This window comes from Sus scrofa, chromosome 13 (assembly GCF_054392235.1).
Source record: "Sus scrofa isolate SSC_HxYL_T2T_F1_AM1 chromosome 13, Sscrofa_HxYL_maternal_Yorkshire_Landrace_v2.0, whole genome shotgun sequence".
Classification (NCBI taxonomy): Eukaryota; Metazoa; Chordata; class Mammalia; order Artiodactyla; family Suidae; genus Sus; species Sus scrofa.
This window is the reverse complement of record NC_139395.1, coordinates 88,019,933-88,035,642: the sequence shown is the minus strand read 5'-3', so window position 1 is coordinate 88,035,642 and position 15,710 is coordinate 88,019,933. Positions and strand designations below refer to the sequence as shown.

At 42.8% G+C, this 15,710-nt stretch overlaps 1 protein-coding gene across 1 annotated transcript in view; it reads right to left on the bottom strand.

The window, feature by feature from the left end:
* Window positions 1-14,351, bottom strand: part of TXNRD3 (thioredoxin reductase 3) — a 64,260-nt gene extending 49,909 nt beyond the window's left edge. The window contains 1 exon segment of the mRNA NM_001436101.1: window positions 14,007-14,351. Coding sequence (NP_001423030.1) covers window positions 14,007-14,285 — 279 coding nt within the window. The 5' untranslated portion in view covers window positions 14,286-14,351.
* Between the last annotated feature and the right edge of the window lie 1,359 nt (window positions 14,352-15,710).

The following is a 15,710-nucleotide window of genomic DNA, read 5'->3' as shown; positions in this document are numbered from 1 at the left end:
TGTCAAAGCCCACTTCCCACTCTTCACACCCTCCAAGACTTTCGGACCTCAAGATAAAGCCCAGAGGCTCTGACTCCAGGGTGGACACGTGATGAACTTGGTTCCCGGTAAACATCTGAAACAGGTGAAAGTTATTTAAAAACAGCCATTTAGTCTCTGGAAATTGACAGCACATAGCAAGTAAGGAAACGTTCATTCAAGAAAATCTACCAGATGTCAATAAGAGCAGACATGTCTGAGGCACCTGCTCCAGGGCAGCATGATGGATGTTCCACTTCAACTGAACGTGGTCAAGACAACAAGGCTCCTCGTCCCCTGAAATCCTAGTCACCAGAAGGGTTAGGCCACTGTCATTTCTCAATCTACCCACAGTTCTGGATGGCAAAGGCTGTTTTCCTGGTGAGTATGACTGGCAACACGGGAAAGGCACCCTCCCTTCCTCACGCACTCATAGATCAAAGTCTCTAACTAGGTGAAAATACCAGCCCCCTAATCACCTTGGCCCTAGCCCACTTGTAGGGCAAGACTCCAGGCTGGGAACAGCAATTCAGAAAGACCAGAGAATGCCACAACCACCAGAGTCTGCTCATAAAGCAAGCTTGTGCTGCTAAGAGAAGCTGGTCTCAGAGATCTCACTCAGGGCAAGAGTTAAAGCACAAGATCGGAGAATGTCAAAACTCTGCCCAGAGGAACTGACTTTATTTGAAACGGACTGTGGGGAAGTTCAAGTCTAAATGTGCAACTGAAAATAAAGGCGTTTTCAGCACTGAGCACTTAGGAGGCTGATAACTGATAGCTCCATCCCAGGGACCGCCTAAACTGTAGGAAGCTGGTTCAGCAGGACCAGGGGAGACAGGCAGAACAACGCTCCAGCATCAGAGCAAACCACAAATGCCTCCAAACTCTGCTGCAAAGGGGCCCAGATTTACTTGGATCAGGGTATAGCACCATTTATACCCAGGGCATTGTCAAAAACAACAGCGCAACTAAGCTGCCTAACATCCAGGCATGAGTCTGTCAGTGTCAGACAGCAGAGCACAGACGTCTGTCTAGTCAGAGACCTGCTAGACCTGCCAACCCCCAGAGACTGGGCAGACCCAAGGCTGCACCTCTGAGGAGTGTCAGAGCCTCCATCTTCAGGTACAAAAAACTTCCCCAAATAATCCAGACAACTCACTAAAGAAACAAGAGGAATTCCTACTCTGGCTCAGCAGGTTAAGGACCTGGCATCTCCATGAGGATGCAGGTTTAATCCCTGGCCTTGCTCAGTGGGTTAAGGATCCAGCATCGCCACAAGCTGCAACATAGGTCGCAGATGTGGCTTGGATCTTGTGTTGCTGTGGCTATGGTAGAGGTCTCAGCTGCAGCTCTGATTTGACCCCTGACCCGGGAGCTTCCACATGCCACAGGTATGGCTGTAAAAAAAGGAAGAGAAAGAAAAAAAGAAACAAACAAGCATTAGAGAAGAAGGGGTCCAATCTGGACTTGTTATAATATATTACCTAAAATGTCCCAGTTCCAACAAAAAAAATTACCAGACATACAAAGAAATAGGAAAGTGGATCTACACACAGGAAAAAAAGCAGGCAAGAGAACCTGCCTCTGAGAGGTCCCAGACTGCATACCAAATTGGTAAAATGGCCACTGTAAATATGTACGAGGAATTGAAGAGAAGTATGCTTCATGAGATGAAGGAATGTTTGATGGTAATACCTTATCCAGTAGAAAATATCAATAAAGAAAGAGAAATCACAAAGAGGAACCAACTGGAAATTATGGAATTATGGAAAAGCACAATGACTAAAATCAAAAGTCTGCTACAGTGTCTCAACAGTAAATTTGAACTGGCAGAATCTGCAGAGCTGAAGACAGATCAGTAGAGATTATGCAGCCACAAGCTACAGAGAGAAAAGATGAAGAAAATGACAGAGCCTTAAATAAATATGGGATAGCATTAAGCACAATGTACACATGGCGTGAATACCAGTAAAAAAGAAAAAGAAAAGAGCAAAAGAAGTGTTTGAAGAAATGTCCAAAAATATGCCAAATTTGATGAAAACCAGTAATCTAAATATACAAGAAGCCAAACAATATCAAAGTAAGTTAACTTAATAGAAGCTTTGGAAACTGGTCAGAGATCTACAGCAAGCAATTAAATAAATGCTCAATGAAGAAAGGGCCACATTTAAAACAGCAGAAAATGTTGCAGCGTTTTTAGCCTCCCTGGCACGGCACAACGGAGGGGAGCAGCAGCCTGGACCCCAGGTCTCTTTCACAAAATGGGTAGAGCATAGAGGCCTGGATCTGCAGCACTCTTCCCTGTCTGAGGGCTGCCTGAGGGACTAGTTACTAAAAGGAAGCCATGAAGTAGTGGGTGTGGTTCATGAAAACCCAAAGTGAACTGTAAATCTGAAGACACTTGGGGGCAAGAGCACACAGGCAGAGGAACACAATCTAACAGCTGAGGCCCTGAGAAGAAGGGGTGTGTGTGTCTTAAGGGGTTTAAGACACTTTTTTTTTTTTTTTTTTGTCTTTTTGCCTTTTCTAGGGCCGTGTCCCACGGCATAGGGAGGTTCCCAGGCTAGGGGTCAAATCGGAGCTGTAGCCACCGGCCTACGCCAGAGCCACAGCAATGCTGGATCCAAGCCACATCTGCGACCTACACCACAGCTCACGGCAACGCCAGATCCTTAACCCACTGAGCAAGGCCAGGGATCAAACCCACAACCTCATGGTTCCTAGTTGGATTTGTTAATCACTGCGCCACGACAGGAACTCCGGGTTTCAGATACTTTAAAGCAGCCAAGTATATAGGAGAATTAGGCCTGTGAGTGAAAAGCACACATACAGGCCCAGGGAATATGACTGTCCAGAAAAGGACTGAGAAGAGCTTATAGCTTCATGTTGCAATGGTGTGAAATTCTTCCCCAGAATGGAGCCAGTCTGCAAAGACACGGAGAGTTATCTTTTTTTTATTGTAATGTTCAAGAAAAGATCAAATGTATACAAAGAAACAGAAAAAGTGGCCCAAAGGAAAAAAATAAATCTCAAAAAATGTCCCTGAACAAAAAGACTTCATTCTTACTAGACAAAGGTTTGAAAACAACTTTCTTTCTTTCTTTTTTTTTTTTTTGATAGGCAAGAAATAGATTTATTAAGATAGGATGCTTGTGAGAGATGCAAGCAGGCAGGCATGGAAACTCTGCTGAAAACAACTTTCTTAAATATGCTCAAAGAGCTAAAGGAAATCAGGAAAATGACATATGAACAAAATTAGAATGCCATAAAAGAGACAGAAATAATCAACAGAAACTCTGAAGGTGAAAAAGATAATCAATGAATTGAAAAATTCACTAAAGGAATTCAACAACAAACCTGAACAGAGAGAAGAAAGAATTGGCAAATTTGAAAATAGGCCATTTGAAATTAAGTATAAAGAGGAAAAGTAAAGAAGAAAAATGAACACAGAATAAGTGACTTGAGATACTCCATTAAACAGAACAATATACACATTTTGGAAGTCTCAGAAGAAAGGAGCAGCAAGCTTATTTGAGGAAATAATGCCACCAAACTTCCCAAATTTGAGGAAAACATGCATATACAAATACAAGAAGCTCAAAAAATTCCAAGAAGGAAAACCCGAAGAGACTCACATCAAGACACATTATGAGTTTGGAGTTTCTGCTGTGGTGCAATGGGATTGGTGGCATATCTGCATTACCAGGACACAGGTTCCATCCCCAGCCCAGCTGTGAGTTAAAGGAGTCAGCATTGCCACAACTGTGGTATAGATTACAACTGTGGTAATAGATTGCAACTGTGGCTCAGATCTGATCCCTCACCTGGGAACTCCATTTGCCACAGGGTGGCCAAAAAAGGAAAAAAAAAAAGAAGACACATTATGATCAAATTGTCAAAAACAGAAGACAGAATCTTGAAAGTAGCAAGAGAAAAGCGGCTCATCACATATGAGGGATCTTCAATAAGATCATAAGTGGATTTTTCAGCAGAAACCTTGCATGCCAGAGAGTGTGGATGATATATTTAAAGTCCTGAAAGAAAAAAAAAAATCAACCAAGAAATCTGTTACTGGTAAAAAAAGAAAAAAAGAAAAAATAAGGAAAAAGACCTTCAAAAATGAGGACGAAGCTAAGACTTTCTCACATAAACAAAATTGAGGGAGTATATTAATACTAGACCTGCCCTGTAAGAAATGCTATAGGGAGTTCTTTAAGTTGAAATGAAAGAATGCTAGACAGGAATTTAAAGCCATATGAAAGTACAAAATTTTCTAATAAAGATAAACACATACAAACATACAGATCAGTATTATTGTAATTTGGGTTTATAATTATATTTTTTATTCTTCTACTGAATTTAAAAAATATAAGCCAGAAAACGACTATAAGTCTATGGGTAGACAATATGTAAAGATGGTCTGTGGCACTGATAACATAAAGGTGGGGCAGAACTGTAAAAGAGTAGAGTTTTTGTAGGCCATGGAAGTCAAAGTGATATCAGCTTTAAATAAATTTTATCCTTAGGATGCTATACGTAATCCTTAAGGAAACCGCAAAAACATCTAGCAAATAGGGAGCTCCCGTTGTGGCTCAGTGGTTAACAAATCCGACTAGGAACCATGAAGTTGCAGGTTCGATCCCTGGCCTTGCTCATTGGGTTAAGGATCTGGCGTTGCCATGAGCTGTGGTGTAGGTTGTTGACGTGGCTCAGATCCCACGTGGCTGCGGCTGTGGCTGTGGCTGGCAGTTATAGCTCCGATTCAACCCCTAGCCTGGGAACCTTCATATGCCACAAGAGTGGCCCTAGAAAGGGCAAAAAGACCAAAAAAAAAAAAATCTAGCAAATATAGACAAAAGAAACAAGAAAGGAATCAAAAAGTTTCACTACAAAAAAATCAACTAACTATAAAGGAAAACAGTAAGAGAGGAAATGAGAGTCAAAAACTATAAGATATAAATGGAGAAAGAAATAGAACTGTCACTATTTGAAGATGACATGCTAATACACATAGAAAATTCTAAAGGCACCACCAGAAAGCTACGAGAGCTCATCAACGAATTCAATAAAGTTGCCGGACACAAAACTAATATATAGAAATCTATTGCATTTCTGTACACTAACAATGAAATATCAGAAAGAGAAGAAACAATTCCATTTACCATTGCATCAAAAAGAATAAAATGCCTAGAAATAAACCTACCTAAGGAAGCAAAAGACCTGTACTCTGAAAACTCTAAAACTCTGATGAAAGAAATTGAAGGTGACACAAACAGATGGAAAGATATACCATGTTCTTGAATTGGAAGAATCAATATTGTTAAAATGACCATACTTGATTCAATGAAATCCCTATCAAATTACCAATGGCGTTTTTCACTAAACTGAAACAAAAAAATTAAATTTGTATAGAAACACAAAAGACTCCATAGCCAAAACAATACCGAGAAAGAAGAATGAAACTGGAGCAATCAGGATCCCTGACTTCAGAAAATACTACAAAGCTACAGTAATCAAAACAGTATGGTACTGGCACAAAAACAATGGAACAGAATAGAGAGCCCAGAAATAAACCCACACACCTATGGTCACTTAATCTACAATAAAGGAGACAAGAATATAAAATGGAGAAAAGACAGTCCCTTCAATAGGTGGTGCTGGGAAAATTGGACAGCTGCAGGTAAAAGAATGAAATTAGAAAATTCTCTTATACCATACCCCAAACTAAACTCAAAATGGATTAAAGACCTAACTATAAGACTAGATACTATAAAACTCCTAGAGGAAAACAAACACAGAACACTCCTTTTTTTTTTTTTTCCTTTTTCGGCTGCACATGCATATGGATGTTCCTGGGCCAGGGATTGAATCCAAGCCACATTTGTGTCCTACACCACAGCTGCGGCAATGCCAGATTCTTAACCCACTGTGCCAGGCCAAGGATCAAACCAGCAACACCACAGAGATGAGCTGGATCATTAATCCACTGCACCACATCGGGAACTCTGGCAGAACACTCTTTGACATAAATCACAGCAATATTTTTTTTTATCTGTCTCCTAAAGTGATGGAAATGAAAGCAATACTAAACAAATGGGACCTAATTAAACTTAAAAGCTTTTGCACAGGAAAGGAAACCATAAGCAAAATGAAAAAACAACCTACAGAATGGGAGAAAATATTTGCAAACAATGTGACTGACAAGGGCTTAAGTTCCAAAATATACAAACAGCTTATACAGTTCAATATTGAAAAAACACAAAGTGTAATCAAAAAAATAGGCAGAAAATATAAGCAGACATTTCTCCAAATAAGAGATACAGATGGCCAATAGGCACAGGAAAAAAATGCTCAACACCACTAATTATTAGAGAAATGCAAATGTAAGCTACAACAAGGTACCACCTCAAACTAGTCAGAATGGTAGTCTTCAAAAAGTCTACAAATAATAAATGCTAGCAAGGGTGTGGAGAAAAGGGAACCCTCCTATACTGCTGGAGGGAATACAAATTGGTGTAGCCACTACGGAGAAGAGTATGGAGGTTCCTCAGAAAACTAAATATAGAACTCCCGTAGGATCCAGCAGTCCCACTCCTGGACATGTATAAGGAAAAGATGAAAACTCTATTTGAAAAGACACATGCACCCCAATGTTTACAACGTTACTATTTACAATAACCAAGATATGGAAGCAAACTAACTGACCATTGACAGATGAACAGATACAGAAGATATATATATACATATATATATATATATATGTACATATATATATATGTGCATATATATGTGCGTGCATATATATATATGTACATATATATGTGCGTGCATATATATATGTATATATGTGCGTGCATATATATATGTATATATATACACACACACAGACACACACAATGGAATATTACTTAGCCATAAAGAAGTTTGAAATAATGCCATTTGCAGCAACATGGATGGACCTCAAGATTATCATACTAAGTGAAGTAAGTCAGAAAGACAAAGACAAACTTCCTATGACATCATTTATGTGGAATGTAAAATACGGCACAAATGAACCTATCTACAAAACAGAAAGAGGCTCACATAGAAAACAAACTTAGGGTTACCAAAAGGGAAAGAGACAGGGAGGAATAAAATGGGAATTTAGGATTAATGGATGCATGCTACTATATATAAAAAAGATAACAACAAGGACTTGGTGTATAGCACAGGGAACTATATTCAATATCTTGTAACAACCTAAAATGTAAAAGAATCTGAACAAGAGTGTGTGTGTATATATAAAACTGAATCACTTTGCTGTACACCCAAAACACTGTAAATCAACTATATTTCAATCTTAAAAAAGCAGTTGCTGGAGTTCCCATCATGGTGCAGCAGAAACGAATCCAACTGGGAACCATGAAGTTGCGGGTTGGATCCCTGGCCTTGCTCAGTGGGTTGGGGATCTAGCGTTGCTGTGAGCTGTGGTGTAGGTTGCAGACATGGCTCGGATCCTGTGTTGCTGTGGTTGTGGCTGTGGCCAGCAGCTATAGCTCCGATTCGATCCCTAGACTGGGAACCTCCACATGCCGCAGGTGTGGCCCCCCCCCCCGGCCCCCGAAAAAAGCAGTTGTTTCCCTATACACTAACAATGAACAATCCAAAAAAGAAATTTAAAAAAGAATTCCACTTAGGAGTTCCCGTCGTGGCACAGTGGTTAACGAATCCGACTAGGAACCATAAGGTCCCTGCAGGTTGCTCAGTGGGTTAACGATCCAGCATTGCCATGAGCTGTGGTGTAGGTTGCAGATGTGGCTCGGATCCCGCATTGCTGTGGCTCTGGTGTAGGCCGGTGGCTACAGCTCCGATTCGACCCCTAGCCTGGGAACCTCCACATGCCACGGGAGCGGCCCAAGAAATAGCAAAAAGACAAAAAAAAAAAAAAAAAAAAAAAAAGAATTCTACTTAAACACCATAAAGAAGAACACTCAGGAATAAATTTAACCAAGGAGGCAAAGATTTGTGCACTGAAAACTACAAACATGAGGCTGAAAGAATTAAAGAAGACATCTATAAATGGAAAGAAATCCCATGTGTATGGATTAGGAAGACTTAATATTGCTAAGATGTCAATACTACTCAAAGTGATCTACAGATTCAGTGTAATCTCTATCAAAATTCCAAAAATGATTTTTGCAGAAAGAGCAAAATCCATCCTAAAATTCATATGGAATTCCAAAGGAAACCTGGATAGCCAAAAAAAAAAAAAAAAAAAAAAAAAAAAAAACTTGAAAAAAGAAGAATCAAGTTGGAGGTCTCACATGTCCTGATTTCAAAACATTGCTACAAAACTACAGTAACCAAAACAGTGTGGTACTGGTATAAAGACAGACATATGATCAGCAGAAGAGAACAGAGAGCCAAAAAATAAAACCCCACATATAATGTCAAATGATTTTTGACAATAGTGCCAAGACCATTTGATGGGAAAAGGAAAGTCTTTGCAATAAATGGTGCTGAGAAAACTGGATGTCCATATGCAAATGAATAATGCTGGACCCTTACTTAACATTGTGCACACACCAAAAAAACTCAAAATGGATTAGACTTAAATGTAAGAGCTGACTCTAAAACTTAGAGGAAAACAGGACAAAAACTTTGACACTGGATTTTGCAATATTTCGGCTATGACACCAAAGGGATAGGTAAGAAAAGAAAACAGAAAAAACTAGACCTCATGAAAATTAAAAATACTGTGCATGAAAGTATCAACTGAGTAAAAAGGCAAATCCTAGAATTGGGGAGAAATTTCATTTTTCTTTTGGTCTTTTATTTCTTTTCTAGGGCTGCACCCGCAGCATACGGAGGTTACCCACAGCATATGGAGGTTCCCAGGCTAGGGGTCTAATCGGAGCTATAGCCGCCGGCCTACACCAGAGCCACAGCAACACCGGATCCAAGCCTCGTCTGCGACCTACACCATAGTTCACGGCAATGCCGGATCCTTAACCCACTGAGCAAGGCCAGGGATCGAACCCACAACCTCATGGTTCCTAGCCAGATTCGTTAACCACTGAGCCACGACAGGAACTCCTGGAGAGAAATTTTGAATCACATATTTGATAAGGGATTAACATAAAGATTATACAGAGAACTTTCTTGAACTAAAGAAACAAACAAACAAAAACCCCCAATTTAAAAACTGACAGGGAGTTCCCATTGTGGAGGAGTGGAAATGAATCTGACTAATATGTGGATTCAATCCCTGGCCTTGCTCAGTGGGTTAAGGATCCAGAGTTGCCATGAGCTGTGGTACAGGTTGCAGACATGGCTCAGATCCCATATTGCTGTGGCTGTAGCATAGGCTGGTAGCTGTAGCTCTGATTCGACCCCTAGCCTGGGAACCTCCACATGCCACAGGTGTGGCCCTAAAGAAAGAAAAAAAAATTGACAAAGTACTTGAATAGACATTTCTCCAAAAAAGATACTCTCCAGAGAAAGACAAACATCACAGGAGAGAACTTATACATCGAATCTAAAAACAATGATAAAAATGAACTCATTTATAAAACAGAAACAGACTCAAGGACTTCAAAAATGAACTCAGCATTACCAAAGGGGAAAGGTGGAGGGGAGGAATGATTTGGGAGTTTGGGACTGCCATGTGCACACTGTGGCATATAGAATGGATGGTCAAAGGGAAACTGCTATACAGCACAGGGAAATCTACCCAATATCCTGTGATGACCTATACAGGAAAAGAATCTGAAAAAAAATGGATAAGTGTATATGGATAACTGAATCACTTTTGTTGTACAGCAGAAATTATCACAACCTTGTAAATACCTCAATAAAATTTTAAAAAATGAAAAAAGATACTGTGCATTAATAAAGGGACAACAAGCACAGGAAGAGATATCCAACATCATTAATCATCAGGGAAATGCAAATCAAACCACAATGAGATGCCACGTCACACCCGTCAGGATAACTATTATCAAAACAAAAACAATACGAAAACCAGAAAATAACAAGTGCTGACAAGGATGTGGAGAAATTGGAACATTTGTGCACTGTTAGTGGGAATATAAAACAAGTGTGGCTGCTCTGGGAAACAGTGTGGGGATTCCTCAAAAAATTAGAAATATATAGAAATACTATATGAGTTAGCAATTCCACCTCTGGGTCTACACCAAAAGAAGTGAAAACAGAGACACAAACAGATATTGCAAACCCACATTCACAGCAGCAATATTCACAAAAGCCAAAAGTTGAGAGTGGCCTAAGTGTACAGATGAATGGATAAACAAAATATGGTCTCTGCAGACAATGCAATATTATTTACCCTTAAAAAGGAAAGAAATTCTGACACAGAATACAACACAGATGAACCTTGGGCACACTAGACTAAATGAAAGTAGCCAATCAGAAAAGGGCAAGTACTGTATGATTCCATTTATATGCGGTCTGTGGAGCAGTCAGTTTCACAGAGAGAGTAGACAGACAGGGGCTGCCAGGGGCTGGGGGAGGGGAGTTACTGTTTAACGGGGACAGTTTCAGTTGGGAAAGATGAAAAAGGTTCTGTGGACAGAGGGTGGTGACGGCTGCACGACCATGGGAATGTACTTAATGCCACTAATCAGAAAATGGTTATAACAGTAAACTTCATGTTATCTGAGTTTTTCTACAGGGAAAAAAAAAAGCCTAACCAATGGAAGTATATATTTTATATCCAGAAATGGATGAATTAAGGACTGGGGAAAACATGGCTTAAAGTTAATGTGGGGAGGAGCTAGCAAAATCAAGGCTTTTTTCATGACTCCATTTGGGCCATCACCTTGACCTGACTTTCATGGGAACTTCCCAAACAGCCCAGGGGCCTCCACATTTATTTTATTCTCTGTACTGTTCCCAGGTTTCAAATCACAGGTCAGAGCCTTTCACTCTTTGTCTCAAAAGTCTACACATACCACAGAGCATTTTAAAATCTCAATACAACTATGAAACTGAAGTTCAGCTATTTTCCAGTTACTCTCCTGACTTCCTTTCATTCGCCCTATTTTCAGCCTTACAATATTCATTATCCTCTACCTGTGCTGATACATATTCCTTAGCTAGATGCTCTCCCTTACCTACAGACAGCCAACTGAGTCCTCAAGGACCAGCTTAAATAGTCTTCAATTTTTCCAACCCCACAGAAGCAGCTGTTTTGGTCTCTTGGTCCCACGGCGCCTGTCCTGCACACGTGTTTCTTTCGATGCATGAGAATTGGATGATTACAGCTCAATTACACCATGAGTTCTTGGGAGGCAAGGCCACCCTCTCTTTACTTCTGTGCCCCCACAACACTAAGTACCCAACAACACTTGTTGAGTGACATCAGCGGCCCAATCAAGGAACAAACCTCTTTGCTTAATTCTGCGAAGGAAAGGATGTGGAATGTGGTGTCCGGCTTGGGTGACACATTTCAGCAGCTCATACTGAAACTATTGCATGATACAGCGAGCAAAGGGTTGTATGTAAAGAGAGATGAAATGAACACATAAAGAGCAGGCTGCTTGGCCAGGAAAGAAAAACGCTCAGGGAAAGTACTGAAAGATCTGTCATCCAGGTAGAAGCCCAATTCCTAATTCTGTGCATTGGAGCAGCTATCACCTCCAAGAGGGAGTAAATGTTTCAGAGAGACAGATTTGGATTCAATTAAAACAATTCTAGTAATTAGAGCTGTCCAAATACGGAATGGGACTCAAAGTAGTAGGCACATTATTGGGAGTGTTGACACACACAGAATCAAAAATCATTTGTCCTAAGATTTTCTGTCAGCAAAGGTTTGACTAGAATGATGGAAGAGCATTTACTTATTCAAACCACATTGCCTACCTCACTATTCTAGGCCCCAGCAATACAGTGGTGGCCAGGCACAGTTCTCATTTTAAAAGCTCCAATGACAATTTTTAAAAGTAGAGATAGAAGGCAGAGCCTGGAGAACCAGATGGATGATGAGTGAGCTCTCCAACCGGTGAGGAAAGGATGGCTTGTCCAATAAAGGGCACAGGGAAAACTGATACGTTAGAAAGGACAAAACCAACCGGATCCCTGCATGTCATCAGCTTCACATCCAGGTGGAATAAAGAAGGGGTGTGTGAAAAGCACACTCTAACTCTCTCAGGATCTAAAACAGGAGAGTATCCTTACGACTCAGAGTAGAAGGAGGTTTCTTAAATAACACAAAAAGTACAAACTAGAAAAGAAAAAGTGACAGATTCAACTACATTAAATTTCCAAATCTCAGTTAATCAAAAGATCCCATAAAGAGAGTGAAAAGAGGAGTTCTGTTGTGGCTCAGTGGTTAAAGAACCTGATTAGCATCCATGAGGACGTGGGTTCAATCCCTGGCCTTGATCAGTGGGTTAAGGATCCTGTGTTGCCGTGAGCTGTGGTGTAGGTGTATGCCGCAGACACGGCTCAGATCCCTCGTTGCTGTGGCTGTGGCATAGGCTGGCGGCTACAGCTCCTATTCGACCCCTAGCCTGGGAACCTCCATATGCCTCAGGTGTGGCCCTAAAAAGACAAAAAAAAAAAAAAAAAGTGAAAAGAAAAGCCAAATCTGGGAGATTTTCCAATACATATAATCCAAGGACTAGGATCAAAAACATAGTAAGAATGCCTATAATATGTACAAAAAACCGTCCCAACCTAATAGGGAAATAAACAAAATACCTAAATGTTTTGCAGCTAAGGAAACTGAAAGAAGGCATAAACACTTGAAAACATGTTCAGCTTCATGAGGGAAATGCAAAACTATCAACTGTTGGTAAGGATGTAGAGCAATGGGGACTAATACTACACTGCCATTAAGAGGGTAAGTTGGTATGTATGACAACTTGGAAAAACATTTTGGCTTCACCTAGTTAAGGCAGAAATCATGCATCCTCTGTGGCCTAGCAACTCAGCTTCAAGACATGTGCTCTAAAGTAAGCTTTGTGTGTGTGCACTGGGAGACAGGCAATAGGCAGAGCCTTATCGTTTTTAAAAAGAGCAAAATACTAGCAACAATAGAACTGATACACTGTGGTATGATTCATCCTAGCGAATAATACAGTAATGAAAATTTAAAAACCACAGTTACAGATGCTAACATGCATGAATCTCTAAAACATAACTGTTGAAAAAAGTGCAGAAGGCAAATGCATGATAATACTTATATATAAGTACCAAGACAAGCAAAATATTAAGGAACAAAATATTAAGGATATATATGTATGTGGCAAAACCCTAAAGAAAAGCAAGGAATTCTGGCTAGAGGTTACCCTGGGGGCGGGGAGGAGGCAGTGGGGCTGGGGACATCATGAGGTCCCTGCAGGGCAGGGTGTGGTCTTCGTAGAGAAACTCTAAGGTGTTTGTGATACACATTTCACCAAACAATGTTTAACTCAATGCAAACCTGCAAATCATAATCTATAATTTCACGCACCTAACCCAACGGTTCCCGCGTGTGCATCTTCCAAGTATTATTTCAACTCTCAATAAACGTGAAGTATAGTTCAAATATTCAAAGTCCCATCGTACAATGGGTTTGTCTTCAAAAGGATCTAAAACTCAGGACACACGCGCACGTCTGTCCCCAGCTGACCCCGTTGGGCCGCGTGCAGGGCGGCTGAAACTGCCAGGAAGCGCCAGCACACCTGCCGGAACTGCGGCCTCTGCTAGTGCTCTCCTCTCAGAACAAGACCCGGCTTTTTCCCACACCCGGCCCCGACCACATCGACCAGGCTCGCGGCCAGGGGTGTCCGTGGCTCGCCCGCAGGCCCGACCCGAGGCGGAAGCCAGGAGAGCAGCCGGCGGGGCCGGTGTCGCCCCCGGGACGGGCTCCACGCGAGAGCTGAGCGGACGAACACGGGGCGGGGGGGGTGTCTAGGGGCGCGGGCGGAGAACGGACCGGGTCCGGGGGTTGGAGGCCGCGGAGGCGGACGGACCAGCAGGCCCAGAAGCCCCTGCCTGCCTACCCGCGTGCTGTGCGGACAGTAGCTCTTGCTGAAGATGACCACTCGATGGCCCTCGATGAGGCCCAGCAGGCGGCGCCGCAGCTCCTCGCGGGCCGCGGAGGACGAGCGGCTGGTCCCAGGGGCGGAGAGGCGGGCCCGGCGTCCGGGTGGCGACGGCACGGACACGCCACGGACATTGCCCAGCCGGCGGTTGGGAGTGGCGCCCCTCCCCGGCCCCGGCGACGTCTGCGCCCGCGAGGGCGGCGGCGGCGGCGGCGGCGGCGGAGATGGCTGTGCCAGGGCCGCGGTTTAACTCCCCGTCGGACTCCGCCTGACAAGCGACCACACTCAGGCTCCCGCGGCGACTGGGGTTACGGAGCTCGCCCCGCCCCTGGATCCGCCCCGGATCCATCCCGCCCCGCCCCCGGATCCCCCCATTCGCCCCGCCCCGCCCCTGGCTCCGCCCCACCCCCAGCGCATGCGATCTAGGCCAATGCCCGGACGCCCAACGGACTCGCCTGCTTTTAGCAAAGGGGCGTGTGCTAAGCTGCATGGTGTTGTTATCCCAAAGTGGTGTACCTACAGTGGGACTACCTGGACTCCTTTTGGTCTCCCAGGGATGCCCCATGTGGAGGACTTACTTCCACTCATCATAATCTCCAGCAGCCTGCTCAGATCACCTTGAAAATAGGTAATGGTGATGGAAAATTTTTAAAAAATTAAAAAAATAGATATGGTGGAATTCCCATTGTGGCTCAGTGGGTTAAGAAGCCGACTAGTTTCCTTGAGGATTTGGGTTCAATCCCTGGCCTGGTGTTAGGCAAGCGGCTATGTAGTTCATAGATGCCCCTGGATCCCATGCTGCTGTTGTGGAGTCTGTGGTGTAAGCCGGAAGCTGCAGCTCCAATTCCATCCCTAGCCTGGGAACTTCCATATGCCGCAGGTGGGGCCCTAAAAAGAAAAAAGGGAAATAAAAATACATAAATAAAACCATCGTTAAGAAGGATGGCTATTTTTTTTTAAGCTTATATCCCTGAAAATAAGAACAGCTCTGTTTATCACTATGCATTTTTAAAATGAATTTCCTAGGTTGCTACCCCTCAGTCCCTACTGCATAGAATTCTGGAGGCACTCCCCCCCACCGGCCCCAAAATTTAAGGCCGCACTAGGTGCATATGGAAGTTTCCAGAGTACAGGTTGAATGGGAACTGCAGCTGCCAGCCTACATCACAGCCACACTGGATCCTTAACCCGCTGAGTGGGGCTAGGGATTGAACCTGCATCTTCATGGATACTTTCCTTACCACTAAGCCACAAGGGGAACTTCCTGGAGGCACTTCTAATAAAAGGAAGTCATCTCTGCCAGAACAGGAATCCTGTATCCATCATTTGGGTGGGTGGGTGGAGGATCTCAGCGCTAACTTGCTGACTGTGATTAACAGCCCCCTACAGCTGTGAGGAACTAATGAAACTGCAATAGACTGAGATCCTCAACCACAAAACCAGCAGGCATGGTCTGGTCCCTCTTGTGGGTCATCTCTTGACACCTCCCTCAGATTCCCTGTGCTTCTCCACATGGGCTTTCTCCCTGTGCCTCAGGTGTGTCAAACCCATTCCTGCCTTAAGGTCTTTGCATTTTCTGTTTACTCAGCCTAGATGTTCTTCCCTGTCTAGAAAATCTAGCTTTTTCTTATCAACCAGGCTTGGCTTAAATGTTACTTTTTG